This window comes from Dunckerocampus dactyliophorus, chromosome 2 (genome assembly GCF_027744805.1).
Source record: "Dunckerocampus dactyliophorus isolate RoL2022-P2 chromosome 2, RoL_Ddac_1.1, whole genome shotgun sequence".
Taxonomy (NCBI): Eukaryota; Metazoa; Chordata; class Actinopteri; order Syngnathiformes; family Syngnathidae; genus Dunckerocampus; species Dunckerocampus dactyliophorus.
The window spans coordinates 32,119,613-32,139,452 of record NC_072820.1 but is presented as its reverse complement, the minus strand read 5'-3'; the positions used below and the strand labels follow the sequence as shown (position 1 = coordinate 32,139,452).

The following is a 19,840-nucleotide window of genomic DNA, read 5'->3' as shown; positions in this document are numbered from 1 at the left end:
ATTCTCTACATGACAGAAGTATTCTGCTGTTTTTGAGAAACTACTGCAAAAAAAAAAAAACACACTAGAAAGAAGCGCTGTGCTGTATTTAAGGACCTACTGCAAAAACAAAAAAAAAACCACTAATCAAAGATCACCTATATGACAGGAGCATGCTGCTGTTTTTAACAAACCACTGCAAAAGCGCTAGTCAAAGATCCTCTAAATGCCAGGAGCACTCTGTAGTTTGCAGGAATCTCCTGCAAAAACGCTGGTCAAAAATATTTCATATGACATGAGTGTTCCAAGTCCACATTTACTCCAGCTGGAATGAACATACATTACAGGAGGACACACACACACACAGAGATTACAAAAGGTATTGTATTAACATGCGCTGCTATGCTTGACGCTACAAAAGCAGAGGTGAATAACTTTCTGTGTGCATTCTCTTTTTAGGAACACACACACACACACACACACACACACACACACTTGTCCCAATGGTTATTATGTGTGTGCATTCATGCAGACTCCCTTTTTTCCCAGCAACCTACTTGTGCAGCGAGAGCAAGCTGCGTCTGTTCCTACAGCAGCTCAAGGGCGCAGCCTATCTACCACAGAATAGAATGCAAGAGAGGCTATGCAGTGAAGCAGTTCTACTTGAATTTATACATGTTAACAGGACAGCTCAAAGAGGACATTTACAATTCCAAAAAAAAAGGATCTCCAATTATTTGTCCTAGAAACAAAGTTTAGACAGTTTTTGGTGAAATTGCATGAATTGTTGCAAGTAGCGCATGCAGAGCCCACCTAAGGTTACCCCCCAGGACCAAAGCTTTACCGTCCCACTGACTAGCAGATGGGCCAACCAGCTGACATCCCGGCCAGGCTCCGTTTTATGTTCCTTGGGTGTCTCAAATACGGCGGGCAAACAGGACGGCTAAGGAGGAAAGTGCTTTGACACTGACGGGTGGTGGTGGTAGCGGTTTTTGGTGGGGAGGGGACGGGTTGAGATCAGGGCTCCATTTGGAGAGGAGAGGCGAGGACAGATGGAGACGCCTGATGTGCCTCAACCGTAATTGTTTGCGGTTTAATTGTGGCTTCTTGCTAGGTTAGGAAGTGTCAGAAGGTGGAGATTAATAAAGAGCTAATTGTATGTCTAGCTCTGCAGGCCATGGAATCATTTCCTCATTTTACTTGCAGGAATAAGGAACACCTGTATTTTCTTATATAAGGGGTCATCTTGAGGAGCAAACCTGTCTAAAATACTGCTCTTAGTGTTTTTAATTGTAGTAGTACTAGTATTTTGATATATATCTTTTTTTTTTTTTTTTTAGAAAGGCGCACTATAAATGATGTTTATTATAATAATAATATTAACAGTGACACCCATTATAAGCAAACAAAAGCAAGGTTTTATGTACTAACATTTGAAAACACAAGCTAAAAGCAAAAACAATAACAATTATAACAATAATAATAATATATCGTATATAATTTTTTAAAAAAAGTGAAAAATAATAAATCATGATAACTCATTCATCAGTATCAGTTCTAAATATATTTTCATGTTATGACATATTTTAGAAGTTTTTAATCTGGGTTCATTCCATTAAGGAATGCCCTTTATCTCTTTTGGAAATAAAGTCTTGAAATAAAATAAAAAACCTGAAAAGTGGGCTCAAATATGAAAACTCAACTCATAATATTGAACTGTGAATTGTACTGTGTGATGTATTCCATTGTCACTTGTATGCATGTTCAAATAAAATGAAACCATTACCACTAACAATAATAAATAATAAACACAAACAAATTTTTAAAAAGCTCACTTTCTCCAGCAATTTCTTCACAATACAAATAAGTACACTAAAATTGTATATTTGTTTTGCATTACCTACCACCAAATGTAATGATACACTGTAATTTTAATAGCATTTTGTGTGGAAAATGTTGTCACACTGCTAATATACAACATTTCTGTTATGAGTCATCTGAGCTGCCACTTTAAGAGATGAACGTGTTTGAACCAGATGTCTTGTTAAAATAAAAGCAAATGAAAACACAAGATTTACACTACTGCCACTGGAAGGACGGAAAAGAAAGCATGGACTGTCTATAGCCATGCTTTACATCCAATAAATGTCTCATCATTTAAAATACAATTGTAATATATTGTAATCCAGTGAGTCATCCCCATCATCAGTGCATGCCTATTTCTCATATAGGCCATCACTACAATACTATATTTCAGTAGTCCCCCCCCCACTCTCTCTTGGTTCTTAATATTTCAGCTGCCTCAGATGTAGCGGCTCTTTAAAGCGCCCGTGGGGGGGCTCAGAGTCCTCGCTTTTGTCTCCCATTTCCTTCTGAAACACTTTTTTCCTTTAACCCCGTGCAGCTCTCCAGCAGTTGTTGTCTCAGCCCTCTCCTCTCTGTGTGGCTCCGTCTTTCTTTTTTTTTTTTTTTTCCTACAACCAACACAGCAGCCCCTCCACCCTGCATCCACCAAGAACACCACCATCATCATCATGATCCAGTAGCACCCGCCATCCTTACAACCCTCCCTACTCTATCGCTCGCTCCGTGTCAGCCAGAGGTCATTGCTGCACTTTTTCTTCTGCACGCAACAAGGCAAGCAGAGAACGAAAGAGGAAGTTTTTTTTAGACACTGTAGCCTAAAAATAGCTAAATATATCTGCTTTAAGGTTAGGGCCGAGGTGTATTTTTAAGATACAGTCGCATACTCGGGTCTAGTGGGTGTTTTGTTTTCGACTACAATAATCATCTACAACCAGAACTAAAAAAAAGAGATCAGCACCTCGTTTTTACACACCATCTGCAGATGTTTCACTTCTGTCAGTGAGGGAAAATGTCTAAAAATGTTTGTTTTTTTTAATAATTAACAGTGAACAAAATTGTTAACAACATTCAACAAAATTGGATACTAACCAACATTTCATAGGTTTTACCTTGTCACAAAAAGTATTGCAGAAATCTGTGGGGGGGGGTTGCGCACAAACATTTAAAAAAAAATGACAAAACGCGATACAGTGAACATGTAGTATACATAGGATCTACGTACAAAGAGAAGTTAACGACTGTAAAATAAAAAAACAGGAAAAAATTACTCATCCTTTGAAGAGGCCTCACAAACATAGAATGGAAAGGTGTTTTGTAGGTCAACTACTGGCGTGCTATAGGTACTTCTCTATTAGAATGAGTGTACGGTGATCCCTCGTTTATCACGGTTAATTGATTCCAGACCCAACCGTGATATGTGAATTTCCAGAAGCAGGATTTGTAATTTATAAATGGAATATTTTCATAGAGCATAGAAAAGCCGGTTCCGACCTTCTAAATGAGATGAGATCATTTCAACCTGCAATAAAAGCCTGTTGTTCCGCCGATCTCAGCAAACATCACAGTAACATCACTGACATCTAGTGACCAGTGTAGAATACTGCATATCATCACAACATCTTTGAATGAGTCCTCTGAATGCCTTCTATTTGTATTTTAGTTCATTTCGCCACTTTTATGCTTGAAATGGCTAATTTTGGTAAAAATATAAACATTTTTTTTAATATGCATATTTTTGACCAATAAGAGGCTGTACTCAACTATGATCTTTTAATTTATACATATTTGAAAAACTGTGACAGAGTGAAGCTGCAAAATTCAAAGCATGGAGTGGCGAGGGGTTACTATATTTACTTTAGCACCTGCTTGGTAAAAATTATTTCATGTAATTGATATTTGAATAATTGTATTGCTCAGTCAGTTGACAAGATTTGCTGACGTCTAGCACGGTGACTGGTGACTTTGAAACAACAACAATTTTTTTTTAAGTAATGTTAGCATGCTTACCTGTCAACAAGTATAAGGACTGGTTAACCACTAGTTAATACAACTAAAATAAAGTAAAAGGACTCATCCTCTGAAGATGCCTGGCAGGCGTACTGTCACTTAGCGGCGTCTTATTGGTGCTGCTGGAATTATTACATGTAATAATAATTAATAAAATAAAAATAAAATATAAAATAAATCAAATCAAATCAAAAATAATTAATACGTTCATCTGCTCCAAATATGTACATTTATGTAATTGATATTTTGGATCAAGTTTCACAAGATTTTCTGACCACTCATGTGATGATGGTTGACTTCAAAGTACTCAAATACAAATTTGAAAAAGTTAAAATATCAAATCAATAAGAAATAAAGATTATTTATTTCCAGGCTCCAACTGTCACCATCATTTTTTTTAAAACTCTACAGCCCATTTTTGAAGTAACATTTTAACATTCTTAACTGTCAATGAGTATAAAGTAGGGCTGTCAATTGATTAAAATATTTCATCAAAATTAATCGTTTTTCTCCTAAGTTAACTTGTAATGAATAGCAATTACTGAGAGATAGAGGTTTATCTATAATAAGTATACCTTTCAAAGATCATTTTAAAGTTTTTAATACACCTATCAACATGAGACTGCATCATATGTTTGATTAATGCAAAGTTTTCCTTATTAAACATTCTGGGGGTTTTTTAAACAACACTAAACAAAATGGACAAGTACAACAAGTAGACGTTGGTAAGGTAAACCAGGTGTCCATCACTCACATAGCATTCTCTTCAAGCAAATCACCTCACGAAATTTAACTGTGACTAACATTACAAATAAAGGTTTGCAAAAACAGCCACCAATGAAGTAAAATGAAAACAGGGTGTTATAAAAATAAATATTGACAACTTACAAAAAATGAAGAGCTCTAGAACAGTCAGTAGTTCACAGAAGTAGGACTGTGTCCAATGACAGCAGTGCAGCCAGGCTATAGCTTATACTTCACTTGCAAACACTCTTTACAGAGACATATACACACACAAACACTCTGGCAAATTCAACGACGTGGAAGTATGACACCACGGGTCTTTCAGCATGCAACTTTTATTCTGTCAACTTTGACAAACACAGAGGTTCAAGCACAAACACTAATAATAATGCTAATAAATTCGCTCGAGAGCCTTTACTGCCATATCATTGAGTTCTGTGTGTGTGCTCAATCACTTCCACCTTTGTCACATTGACAAAAGCCCCCAAATAGCTGTCCTCGGCTATGCCTGCCGGTAACTAGCAGCTCGTAACCCAAATTTTAGCTCACAGTTTAAATGGCTCGCATCTCGCTAGTTGGGACACTCGTATGCCAAGGTACCACTGTACTGTATAAATGACAATACAAAATACCTGCAATGCTCCAGTACTTTCTGTCTGGCATTTGAGACTCGACAACTTGTGACAACTCATAGCAACAGTAGATACAAATAACTTTGGTCTTGTCAAGACAGCCATCTGCCAGGGCTTTGAAGTTAAACTTATCAAAAATACCCTTTTCTTTGTCGATTTCTGCTCAGTATTTGTTCTCATTTGTGGCTCCACATCAACTGCCATACCGCTGCGTTTCCTCCCATGTCAAACTGGAAGTGCGCACATTAATCGCACGTCAAAAACAAAATATCAAAAACAAAAATCGTTAAAGGGATAATGCCTTCATTTTGATAGCTAGTATAATGCCAAGTCAACCACAGTGAAATAAAACTATAATAAAGTAAAATAACTCATTCTTTGTAGATGCCTTACTTACAGGTAATGCTGGAATTATACTAATAATAATACTTCTAAGTTCTTCTACTGCCCAAACGAGGAATTTCCCATAGGACATAAGTATACAGAGAAGTTAAGCACTGTGTAATAAAACAAAAGTAAAGCAAAATTACTGAAGATGCCTCACAAACATAGAATGGAAAGGTGTTTTGTAGAGCACCTAGTGGCGTCCTATAGGTAGTGATGGAATTATTAAGTATTTTAAGAAGTGTATGCACGGTAGCATCTGGATAAAAGTAACTGTATCTAATTGGTATGTGATTTCCCCTCGTGAGGAAATTTTGTTTGACTTTTGAGGCTTACTTCTCAAGAAATGTACAACTTTTGGGGCGTTTGACTTTTAAGTTTCCACTTTATTTTTCTAAAGATCTTACAAGAGTAAAACAACACCCTCAAACGACTGACTTTAAACATCAGTAATTTGAGATTCACAGAAACGATTTAGCAGCTAGAGCTTTATCGTCTATCTCATGATTCTTTTGATTTTGAGCACAATCTCGGAAAAGTTAGCTTCGTAGCTCCAAGAGGTAGATGATTACTTCCAAGAGTCTCATTATGTGATTTTCAGAGTTTGATCAAACGCTCAAAAGTCGATGCATTGATCCTTACTGCACTTCATGGCAGCCTCACTTAACCCGAGCTAATTTTTTTTGTTTTGTTTTTTTTTTTTCATTTTTAGCACCTGTCAACTCGTAGACGAGCACATGCTTGAGTGTGTTGGTTCAGCTCTTCCCATTCCCATTGAGGCTCCGTATGGTAGCTCGCCATTGTGCACCCAAGGCCTTTTGTCCAACAGGAGCTAACGCAGTTGAAGCGTAAACAAGAGTTTTTATGCTGCGATATACACTGTTGCCAGTGGACCCCTAAATCCCTGGAACAGCTGAGTCCTCGGGTGTCAAAGATAATGGCGATTTATTGCGGCTTTCTCATTGCCCCTTGCGCCCCCTTTCCCAATCGTCGTCCCCCCCCCAAACAGATTAAAATTAAGCCGTAAACATGTGAGGATGGAATTAACACATTTAGCGAGTCTCCTCTTTCCACATTTTCGCTCCGGAGCGGCTGATCCCCGCCGCAGAAACGCGGCTGCAATTTTAATGACTGGCGACGTTTTTGAAGTCCACATGAAAAAAAAAAAGGCTCCGCTCGCCGTTTGTGGCGGCGCTAGATATGGCCGGCCCGTGATTGGAAGGGGGGGACGGGGGAGGAGTGGAGGTTGGGGTGTGGGGGACACGCGCTGCAGGCTTGGACTCCGGGCTCTGCGATAGCATCGGTGTCATTTTCCTCTCCACGATAAGACGCCTTGCTGACAAGGTCCGATTAGGAGAGAAAAAAATAATTATTCGGACGCCTTTCATCCGCCGGTGGTTTACCGATAACCAGCACACCCGTGGCTATATTTTTAAGAGCCGCACTGAGGCATATACATTCAGGAAATATAGTTTCAAACTACATTTTGGGAGTGCCTTTTTAAAAAAAGAAAAAAAACTCTTTCCCCCCTTCAAAACATGTTTTTTCTTAGGCCTCCTTTGGCACACTGTGAAATATTTAAGTCCTCGCTCTCGGCGCTGTTAATCTAACAATTATCAAATGACTCCATATTCCGTCTGAACACAATGCAACATTCCGATTGTATGGGAGTAACAGACATTTATTATGCGGTACCTCAAGGAGATCCACGTTCGTCCTTTAAAAAAAAAAAAAAAAAGGAATGAAAGCCAGAGTCTCAAAATATGCAAAGTATGACGTGGAACACACAGAATGAACAGCAAGTGTTGATACAAAAAAAAGATTGACTTTGGCTAAGATCTGTATGAATTATATTACATGGAGGTGACACAAAACATGTTCAGTAGGATCTAAAATAATATACAATATATATTTTTTGGCTTAGATTATAAATCAAAATAAATTAAAATAATAAATCAAAATGACATATTTACACAAACTGTATTTATTCATTGTGTACAAATGTTTTTTGCCGTATATGGCTATACAACGTTATATTAAAATGTCCAATTTGAGTCACATTGATACTATGTGAAACACTATATTACATATTTATTTAAAGTTACTGGGGGAATATTTAAGGAAATATTTAAGAGAATTGAGGGAATTTTTTTTTTTAGTAAAAAGTTGTAAGCTTTTTTATTGACCATCAAGCAGGCACACATTTAATACAAAAAAATTCTGTAGTAAAATTAAAGTAAATTTATGTTGTTTATTACTAGTTTATGTACAGTTAATGCAAATGACTAATTTGGGTCTAACATGAACATACTTTGGGAAACTCTGTATAATATATGTATTTTTAAACACTTGACCATCATGGATTTCTTGTAAATTTAGTGTAAATTCAGGTTCTTTGTTGCTAGTTTTATGCAGTACAGACAGTACATGCTATATTCAAATTCCTAATATGGGGCAAGAGTTAATAAACTTTGGGAAACACTGTCTCACATATCATTTATTTTAAGCTTTTGGGTAAATATTGAATATTTTATGGGCCTAGATAAATTTATAATTACAAATCTCTTTACCAAAAGGATGTGATTGACTAAAACGTGTTAAGAGCAAACAACGGCCTTGGCTTAAAACCACCCTCGGGACGGACATGAATGTGAAGTCATTGTGTGGTGTTTGTTCACTGATTTGGTGGCCGAGCACCCAAAAACAGAAGAAGAATCCGGGGGAAAGTGAGGCAAAAAGATGAGGATGGAGGGTCAGAACAGACGTGTCTTCCTGGGCCACTCCATCGCCCGTGGCCTCCCAGCAAGCTCCACTCCGCATCAAACGGTGGCTAATGTTTACGCAAACATATTCATTTATTTGTTTATTTCTGGCCTTTTCCCGGGCACCCCCCTCGCTTTGCAGAGCCCACACTCCCCTCTCATTCAAAATCAAACCGATTTAAAACACAACAATGTCCTCTTTAATATCGTCGTCACATCATCACAGGGTCCTCGCACGCCTGCCTCGGTGGCTGCTTAGCTTAGCCCCGGCAATGGCGGGTGCTGCTGCTGTCGCTACTTTGTTGCTCGCTTCAATGGTTTATGACAACAAAAAAAAAGGAAGATTGGAGGACGAGAGAGACAGAAAAGAGCCGGAGATTGTGATTGACAAGCTCTAATCAGCTTATCTTCCATCCTAATAAAGTCGATGGCCCACAGTGCTGCTCTCTACCTGGCGTGCGGGCCCCTGGAGGCCAGGGGCCCGAGCCTTTCTGCTTATCTAAACGGGACTGAAATCAATCCCTAATGAGCTGTTTTCATTTTCGGTATCGATTCTTGATTCCCACGACACAGAGACGACTGTCCTCAGAAGTGCTCGCCGTGTGTCTCTGTTTGGACGAGTGGCAATTCTTTGTCTTAATGTTTTGCTCAGCATCTATTGCAAAATTATTATGTCATATATATCAATTATATTACTTCATTATATTTAACTCTATAATTTATACACATCTACAGTATAGCAGCACCCCAATGTCAACTACTGTAAATATTACATTTCTAGTACAAGTAACATAATAAGAAGTTCTAAATATACATACAAATAAAATAAATATCAATTACATCGGAAACTGTGAAAGCTTGGCTTTATTTTGAATTATTTTCAAATTTATTTTGTCATATTATTGCTGAAAATGTTGTTATTTAATTATATTGAAGTCTGGAATTTAGATTAATGACAGTGCATATACTGTAAAGCAGCACCCTGCTGTTAACCAAAAGGAAGAAAGACATAATAATAATACGCAGTAAGAAGTCTATTTCATGGTATAAATATAGATAAAAATATTTAAAATAAAAATGTATTTGGTAAATTGGAAAGTGTGAAAGCGTTGCACTAGTAGGAATTTTCTTTCTAAATTATTGCACCATATTTCTGCATGAAAACAACTGGGGTTTTTTTCATAAATGCAGCAAAATTGTATAAAGTATACCCATGACATTATATGCATGGTACCACATACTGGAAATAAAAATATGATATTTATAGTACAACTAATACAATAGCAAATCCATTCAGTTTATCAAAATAAATATTTCTCCTGAGCTATTATTTGCAAATAAATAAAATAAAATGAATACAAATAAAAATAACAAAAACTGTGTAAAATCTGTGTAGAGTGATCCGAGATAAAAATCTATTCAAGTTCTAAAAATAAGTGTCAAAGTCAATGTCGTGCATCATTTTAAATTATTTTATAATTATGGATAAACCCAGACTGCTGTCAACAACAACTTATATAAATAATCCAAAATCAAATGATCGTCAGGCTACAGTCCAGCCAAGTAACATCAATAAATATAATTTATTCATTTATATCGGACAACAACTGGAAATGTCATCTTTAATAATTTGAAAATTATTTCTAAAATAAGTAGGAATTACAGCAGATCTAAAGCAACAATGTTACTCAAAACACAAATATTTACTACAATTTTGGAAAAAAGTAAATACAATTTAAAAAAAAACAAACAAATACATCAGTCGTGCATGGAAGAAATATATTGATCACAATCAGATTAATAATTCCTACATTTTCCCAAACAGTCATCCATGCACGCAAATGAGAAAGGACAACTAAAACGTATCAAATCACTCAACACCGAGTCCAAAGTGTTAAAAACGGTCTTTGGTGCACGGCTTCCCTCTTTCTTTACAAAGCATCTGGCTTGTTTGCAACGTCTGGCCTTTCAAGTTGTTGCTCCCTTACTATTGTTTTTTTAGCTAACAAACTTCTATATTTTATTTATGAGACAAAAAGAAAGCCCTGCTGGTAAATATCACCGCGTGTCCAAGAAGTGTGCTCTATACCCCTTTGAGGGCTCTCACTGCTTTTGACAAACCTTTGTTTTCTTTAAATACACTCCAGGGGGGAGAGAAAAAATACATAAATGCTAAAAATCTGATGATGATACAGTGCGAAGATTTATCTTTTCTTACAAAAAGAAGAAGAAGAAGAAGAAGAAGATCCCCCCCCCCCATTCAGGCTTTTTTGTTCCTGATCATTACAAGAGACGTTCAAGTGAAGGGAAAAGTGGAATTTCTTTGTTGAGGATGGTTCTTTTTTTTTTTTTTTTTTTTAAACACAAAAATGTCCTCTTTGTGGTCACTCACAGTTCTCAAAGGCCACAGTGTCAATGAGGATGGACGGTTGAAATTACCTTTAAATCATGAAGACGAGGGTATACTAGATTTTTTTTACACTATCGTTGGAAGAAATGCTCAAATAATTTATGTTTCAAATCTTATTTTAAGTCTGAGCCTCTGTTAAATGATCGTTTTGTATTTGACAAGTAATGAAAGAAAGAGACAACAAACAATGCAGCCTTGGTAAACAACTCCAGCGTGTGACACATACCTTTATGCTCTAAAGCAGGGTGTATCAAACATACGGTCACGGGACTAAAATGGGTCGTTTTTGTTGAAAATACAATATGAACATAATGCTGTACAGTATTTGACTGATGATCAAGCGGTTTGTGGACGTCTTCTGCATTTTTTAGCATTTGTTTATGCGCAGTAAATGGTAATGGTAATGGTTTAATTTATTTTGAGCATGCATACAAGTTACATTGGAATACATCACATATGCAAACGTACTCTTGCTGGTTTAAAATACATAGGAAAATGAACATTGTAGAAAAATAGGAGTCGAGGTTCTAGTCACCGTGAATAATTTATTAACAGTCATAATAAATAATAATAAATATCAAATAATAATCCGATAACTGATGAAATGGTTCATAGTTGACAGAAACATACTTTGATATTGGGTGAGTACAAACAAAGTACTCACAAAGAATGAAGAGTGTAGTAGTGGTTAGACATAGTATTGTATGTACACAATGGCTCAGGACATTTCTTCCTTGTACTTTGTAAACGTCAACTGCGTGTACTGTTTCTTGAAATTGCTCATTTTAGTGCAATGTTTGAGTTCCTTACTTAAGCCGTTCAATAATTTGATTCCACATACTGAAGGAATACTGAGGGCTTTTAGCGTTGTTCTCGCATATAAATGTTTTTGGGGGTTTTTCCCCTGAGGTCATTTTTCTCCTCTCTTGTTGAGAAGAATTGTCGACATTTTTGGGTAGCAGGTTATTGCTTGTTTAATGAATCATGTTTGCTGTTTGCCCATTTTTAATATTTGTGATTTTAGAAATAAAGGGTTTGTATGTTCTCTGTCAGCGGCATTATGGATTATCCTAACTGATCTTTCTTGCAGTACATTTAGCGAGTGAAGTGTACTTCTATAGTTATTTCCCCATATCTCCACACAATAAGTTAGACATGGTAATACCAGAGAGCAATAAAGAGCATGGAGTGATTTTTGGTCCAGGACAAATTTTGCTTTAAACAGTATTGAGGTCGCCAATTTATGTTATATATTCTTAATGTGGCATTTCCAGCTCATATTGTCATCTACAGTAGTATTACAGTATTACAGTATTACAAATTTATTTTCTTTCACCCTTTCAATGTCCACGCCATGAATTTGTATTTGCGCATAAGTATCCTTTCTGCTATTACCAAATAGCATTGTTTTAATTTGACTTAAGTTCAGGGATAGTCTGTTTTTAATCAAATCATCTTTTTACTATAGTCACTAAATCTGTGTGTGACTTGTTTAGTAGCTCTTGTGTGCTTTCTCCAGAACAAAATGCAGTAGTATTGTCTAAATAATACTAACTTTATGTCTTCTGTAACTTTACAAATGTCATTAATGTAGGCTGAACAGTTTTGGTCCCAGTATTGACCCCTGGGGTATGCCGCACATTATATTTAAACTTGCAGTTGTGTATTCTCCTAGCTTCCTGTTTGCTAGCTAGCTTTCAACCCAGCTCAAAACTAACCCTCTGATTCCATACAGTTATAGTTTTGTAATTAGGATGCTGTGATTAATTGTATGCTTTTGTCAAATCAATAAATACTGCAGCTCCGCACTTTCTGCGGTCTATAGGGTTGGTAATTTCCTTTGTAATTTCGATCAGTGCCATGGAAGTTGAAATGTTAGCTCTGTATTCGTATTGGATTTCCACGAGTCATTCATGGTTGTTAATAAATTTATCCAACCTGTTTTTGAATAGCTTTTCAATTATTTTAGAAAATTGTGGTGATAAGGAAACTGGTCTGTAGGTCTTAAATTGATGTTTGTCTCCATTCCTGAAAAGTGGAACTACTTTAGCTATTTTCATTTTGTTTGGAAATGTGCCAGTCTGGAATGATAAGTTACTGATGTACATATGTTCATGTTATAGCGATTCATGGTGTATTTGATCAAGCCTGGCCACTGGGACATGGGAACCACATTTCTAATTTTGGTCTTGAGCTGGAATATGTTTTAGAGTAAATATAGAATTTGAAAATCATTTTAGACCCATACATACATGTTTAAAATTTGTCAACATAATTGTTTTGGTATTTAAATTTTTGGTTGATTGATTGCGTATTTTCCAAATGCTACTTTCTTCAGCCTCTTGAAGAAATGCCTAACCTGCGCATTTTACAAAAAACTGCAGCTATATTTTTGGTATTGTGTTTCCCTTTTTATTTTGGTCTGATTGATTTTCCGTATATTAATTTTCTTCGGCCTTCTGATTGGCTGGCATGACTGAACTTTTAGGAGTTGTAGCGTCACGTTGTTGACAGGAAACTTCACCAATTAACGTGTAACATCCATTTGTGCTTAGCCCACATGGATTCCGTTTGTGGTTGAATAGCCATTATCGTGACTTCGCTTTTTGTTTCAAAAAGCTAAACTGTTAAGGGCTGTAGCGCCCCCTGTTACTTTGGAATATCCTTAAAGGGCAGTGTGACAAATTTCCAGAACTCTGCTTTTAAGCAGCTGCATGTTGATCAGAAGACATTTTTTGTTTTTTATTTATTTTTTGCATTGTTCTTATCTTAGCCATCTGAGGAGATCAAATACTTTGTCTTTGGTGCCGAACTGTTTCCCAAGTATATTAGTGTGTATGAATGTATAAACGGGACGCATTAACTTAAAGGCGCTTTATGAAAGTAAGTATTCACTTACAGCGCAGGGCTAGAAGGGAGGTTGGCGGCTTTCAATGTAGGGAGAAAACCGACACCGATGTTGGCCGATATCACATTATTCTTGTGCGTGTTAGAGCATCACCTGTTGCTTATGGCATACGCGCCACAGCTAGCAAATATATTTTCATGTGGATAAAACATTTTTTGTGGATAAAACTGCTTTTAGAAATACTGTACGAGCGTTTAGCCTTTCAAATCTTAGCATTTATATCCCAGTGTCAAAGTGCATATTCCCAGCGCATCATTCTCCTCCTTTTGTGCAGCTGCCATGTTTGACCCACGTGCATGACGCCATTTCAGGTTGTGCAACTGAGCGGACACCGGTATTGACAGCGGGGTAAAGCGAGGGGTCACGGATTAAACGCACAGGGGGCAAGGCGTCCCCCCACAAACGCACCCCTGCAGGTTGGTGTGGACCAAGCCAAGTGTATGGGATAAACGGAGGGCATTGTTCTGAGACGGGTCAGGCACCGGTGACAGAAGGGTCGGGGGTCGTGTGGTTGATGACGGCTGGAGATAAAACCCCGGCGTGGGAGGTAGCTAGCACTCTTCAACACCACTCTACTGGAAGGTTACAGTGAAAACTGTTTTTCTTTTAATCTGTATTTGTTAGCACAGATGATGACGCCATTTCTAAGCAGGGAGCGACTCATATTTATGAATTTGTGACTAGCTACGGTTTCAGGGAACATCAAAAAAAAAAAAAAGGCTGGTCTGCGTGCGAACCTTCCTTGACTTGAATTATTAAATCTGTCAGTGTCGCACGCACGCGCCATTTATAGTGTAAATTGACAAACTTTCTCCAAACTACAACGGGGGAAAAGCCACGGTTGATACTCCAAGAACAAGAGCTTTGATACATCTCTGAGGAATACGAATATGGAATGTGCTGACTGCCAAGGAAGGGAGGATAAAAAAAACAAAAAAAACTAACTGGTTAAATCTATTTAAGCTCCAAATGAGGGTCTTATGATAAAAAAACAACCTTATTAATAAGAAGGATGCTTTATTTTTGATGCACTTTTTCCTTCTTCCTGAATTAAGAACTTCAGCAGTGTTTATTTTCGTAGACCCTTGTCTATTTACGAAAAATAAAATAAAATAAAAAATAAAACACCACACACACATTGGCGTAGAGATGTATGAATTTTCTTCGGGAGCGGCGCTCGATCTATCGCCTGTACGCTTCTTTCTCTCTCCCAGCCTGCCTCACCTTTGATGTGCTCCCGAAAATGTCACCAGGCGTCAAGGAACCATTTTTTTTTAACTCCTCTATCCAATCCCCCCCGCACACCACCCCAGCCACAAACACACATTTCTACTTACCTCACATACTGTATGAGCGGGCCAATTTGCTGTCGCTCACTCATCCACGCACACTATCTCCAAATACACCTCTGTGCCCGCCCCAATCAGAAAAAAAAAAAACAAGGAATACCTACCCGTTTCTACTGCTATCTGGTAGCCGGCCTCCAGTCGCCGCGATGACCTTTCCAGCCTCTCTGTGTTATCCAACAGATGCGCTCTCTGCAACAAATAGACAAGAGGAGAAAAAAAAATGGAGGACGTCTGAGGAAAAACAAACACAAAAAAATTGATTGAGAGCACTGGGACGCATTTCAAAGAAACGCATCACCTAAACACAAATGCATACATACGCCGAGACCGAGCATGTCCACAGAGACAACAATAACACCGCCAAGGTTGGCAATAACCTTCATGGATGACAATGTGTTATATGCTGATGGAATATCAAGCGCATGCATGTCGAGGCTGAAAATGTGAAGGATGACAGCGCCTCATCTTGGGCAACAACATGGCAACAAAAAAAATGGCTACAAACAAAAATTTTTATAAAAATAGACAGTTATTGATTCCATTTTGAACAAGAAGAGTTCTCACTGCAGGGGGTGCTACGTGGTAGGTTTTTTTGGCAGGGACATTTAAAAAGACACCCGCTTGATACAAGTAGGGTGGAAACTTGGTTAGTGTACATCTTTCGGTTTACGACAAAAGTGTTTTCCCGGTTAGCATACGATACGGCGCACGTCTTGCCTTATTATTAATACACTGCGTGAGCCCAGCTATGTTTATAATTTTAGATATTTTTATTATTATTACTACACCTATAGATTCAGCCTCAGTCCATTGTCAGTCTAATCTAATAGAATACCTTCTTGACACACACAGAGCACAATTAGGGTTGCACAACACTTATATACGACTGGTGGAAAAATACTCAGACACACAATAAATGCATTGTTCTCACTCACACAAGCTTAACTTTCACTTTCAAGAGGGGCGCGGCAACTACTATATACCGTAGCTTCTTTGTATTTTCATTCTGGGCTCTTTCCTCAATCTTCCTCATTGATGATTGAGTCCCGCACTGTAACCACATACATTGCTGTTATTTTTTAAATACAATTTGATCAATGGCTACTACTCCAATAGCAACATGGTCCAAGGAACCAAGAAGACAAGTTAAAGAAAAGAAATAGCCTTTATGGTAATGTATTTTTGATCACAAAATGTCCCTGTTAGCAACCTGTTAGCATGAATACCGGAACCGGAGGTCATTGTCCCCCAGCTCCGTCATTCGTCTATGACTTTGTAGTTCTTTGGTAACTAACACATTTATGGCACAGATCTCTGCTTTTCTTTTGATCAAGGCTGCAGAATAACCCACAATGGAGCCAAAGAAAGTTTTTCAATAATGACAGTAAAGGTGACATTAAATGTTCATTTACCTAAGTTCATTCGCCAATTATAGGCATATATATATACATATATATATTATAAATTGATTTCTGCATGAAAAACTATCAGAAAGTGTTTTGTGATAACATTTTTGGGTGTCCCGAAAGAATTGATTGGATTTACATTTTTTCTTATGAGAAAAATGTATTTGATTAGAGTAAGTTTTGGTTTTGGAGTCGGAGCTACAGACTTCATGACATGCAGTGTTAAGGTAATGTAATGTAAGGAAATGTCCCATCAATGTTTTGTGTCATTACTCCCGCCTAGTGACCAGAATACTACATATAGCTTATATTTCAATATGTTTAATATTATTTTTATTAATAATAACAATATTATGTTTAATAATACACCACAGTCTACCACAAAACAGCGATCATTTATTACATAATTCATTTCTGGAAAAACTGTGATATAGCGAGGGAGCGATAATCAAACCACGATATTGCGAGGCACGACTATATTAAAAAAGACAACTCATATTGTATTATGGGTCTAGAGATTTGTACATGCAAGTATGAACGACTTCTCCCAGCGAGCCGGTCACTAATAAACATACACACGTGATGTAGTTGTTACAGTGCGAACAACAGGAGGAGTTATAATGATCATTTTAAGGCAATGGCAATCAATGAAGCAGAGTAGCAAAGAACTGTCGAGCTGGTCTATTTTTATCATTGATTATGTCTTAAAAAAATATTTTGTCTGAAAAAAAGGAGTCTTCTTATGTCGAGTGCCATCTTATATGTGAGTCAATATGGTGTATTGGCTTAACTGGAACAGATCATAAAGAAAAACTAGCATGTTTGCGTAAATGTTTTGACGGTCTTTCTGACATGCAAACTCTTATGAGACGCACTTCGACACTCACAAAAAAGAAACAACGTAATATTAAATGACGAGTGCCTCTCTGACAAGGGCTGATGCCCACCACATGAGTAGAGGGGACAAGGGGGGAGGAAGTAAAAATCTAGAGATTTTGTTGAGCTGTCAAAACATGTAGCAGCTAATCACTCAAGAGGAAATGAAAAAGAAAGGAGGAAGCCGACACACTTTTCAAAGTTTGACAATAAGAGGGACGGGGAAGGAAAAGAACTCCCTCTTCCTCCGCCTTCCTTCCTTCCTTTCTTTCTTTCCCTCGCCTCCATCTTCTTGGCGCCACTGACAGATGTCATTTAAAATAGCAGAGATGCTTTTTAGTGCTTAGAAGGTGGAGGGCAGGGGCAAGATGGAGGAGTAAAGAGCAGGGGATGAATGGTAAACATGGCAGGCGAAAACGTCCCTTTTTACCCACGTGTCCCACTTCTGGATTAACAGCACTGACACAGAATGGAATTTTTCGCCTTTGTGTCTGAGGGGTTACACAGGCGAGATGACGCCTGTGTGTAAGGGTGCTCCACTTCTCACTTCTCTTGCCCGCCTAGTTTGCATACATTTATCTGATTATTGTTCAAGCCACAAAAATCCAAAGAAAAAGCACAACTTGGTCATTAATCCTTTGACGTTCACCGACTAAACTCGCCCTGTTGTGTTGGAAGCAATTGTCGCTGTCCAACAAGTATTTTATTTATTTTTTATTTTAATGATCTGATTAGAGTATGCCGTTTTGCTCTAACTGCACACAGGTGGAGAAATGTAGGATCTACTGTTACAGGGCTGATACACAGTAGGATCTCAGTGTAAAAGAGGTTAGAAGAGAGGTGTTTTCTGCAAGTGGAGCTGGTGGCTTGGTTCCGAGTTGCAATAGAGGCAGGATGACACCTGTGAGCAAGGGTATTCCACAATGCCGGGACAGGGGCTCTCCTATTGCTCAGCCTCTTGGGTTGGAAGCAATTGTAGCTGTCCGACAAGTATTTTATGGGCCTTATTCATTGTCCTGCATAAAAAATATCTGAATGCGGGATGTCGTTTTGCTGTGTGAACGTCACAACAAGCAGATAAATCTTGGCTCTACTGTTACAGCATTTTTAAAAGATCTCAGTGTAAGAGACGGCATAAGGGAGATGTTCTTGGTAAAAACATGTGTAAGTGGAAGCTGTCGGCATGATTCCGAGTTGTAACAAGGGCGAAATGACAACTGTGTGTAAGGGTAGTCTACATTGCCAGGACAGACACTCCCTTGGACACAACTGTTTCTCTCCGACGAATATGTTATGCATCTTATTCGTCGTAATGCATCAAATTATAAGATTGTGGCGTGCCGCTTGGCTGTGTGAAAGCACACACAGTTGCTGTATCCCACTTCACTGGGTTCTGTATAAAAGGCACAGGTGGGATCAACTGTTACAGGTCAGATACAGCCATTTTCAAGTGTAAAAAAGGCTAGAAGGGAGGTGTTTTTGGTAACAAACGTGTGTTAGTTGGCGGTAGTGAAGGAGTTGCACCGGTGCAGAAGTGGTAGTGGCACCAGCCCTGACTTTAGGCTATAATGAGCCCCTATGGATGTGGCGAGACGGGGAGAGGCGTACTGACGTGCAACGTTTAAGCCACCACACCTCGACCGTGGCTGCATTGCACGCGAGCGAGGCGGCAGCCCGGGATACTGACAGAGCAGCGTGCTTTCCACCCCCCCTCCGGCTTCTTCAAAAGAGCCCAAGTGATTAGTATGTTATCATTACCATTCGAAACGTGATTTTTCTATTCCCTCTTGGCAAAGGTGACACGTCTCGGAGAGAGAGACGGCCGGCAAATTCGTTGCGATGGGAAGCCACTTCAAAGCTTTCTCCCCCAGAATCTCTCTCTCTCTTTCTCGCGCGCTTCTTTCTTTCGCTCTGTCTTCTTTTTAGGGCCGGGGGGGGGTGGGCGAGTGTGTTGCTGAGGGGTGGGTATAGTGGTGGTGGTGTTCCGTGCGTGCCATCATTAGAATAATAGTGCCATGAGTTAGATGGTGAAAGAACCCAAGGGGAAGGGTGAGAGTTCAGCCACTAAGAATGCAATAATGACACGCTGTGATGGTCCTAATAATGACAGTGCTGCCACGAACACATGATGGAGCCACGGACATCCATGAAAAGGAGCATGTGTATTCAAAAAACTATTACACTTATGGCGAGTCATTGTACTATACAAGACAAGTCCATGCCACCAACAACACTACTATATATGTTACCTTTAAACATCCACAACAATAGTGGTACAGTCAAGTTAAATACTGTAATTCAGAATTACAGTCGACCTTCACTGCATCGCAGTTTGAACATCGCTCCATCAATCGATCGTGTTTTTTAAAAAACTACTGTAATTAATACATTTTCACTGTTTCGTTGTTGAATATGGCCTATTAGTTAAAAAAAATGCAGATGTAAGCAAATTAACGTATTCTTGGCCTAAACTAAGCATACAAGGCAGAAGAGGGGTTCTAATTGTAAATGTATTCG

At 38.3% G+C, this 19,840-nt stretch overlaps 1 protein-coding gene across 4 annotated transcripts in view; it reads right to left on the bottom strand.

Moving 5' to 3' along the window:
- vti1a (vesicle transport through interaction with t-SNAREs 1A) overlaps positions 1-19,840 on the bottom strand; it is a 193,956-nt gene that overhangs the window by 112,531 nt on the left and 61,585 nt on the right. For all 4 annotated transcript variants that reach the window (XM_054769076.1, XM_054769074.1, XM_054769077.1 and 1 more), the window contains one exon: positions 15,146-15,230. In XM_054769076.1, the coding sequence (XP_054625051.1) occupies positions 15,146-15,230 (85 nt within the window). The remainder of the gene's footprint in view (positions 1-15,145; positions 15,231-19,840) is intronic.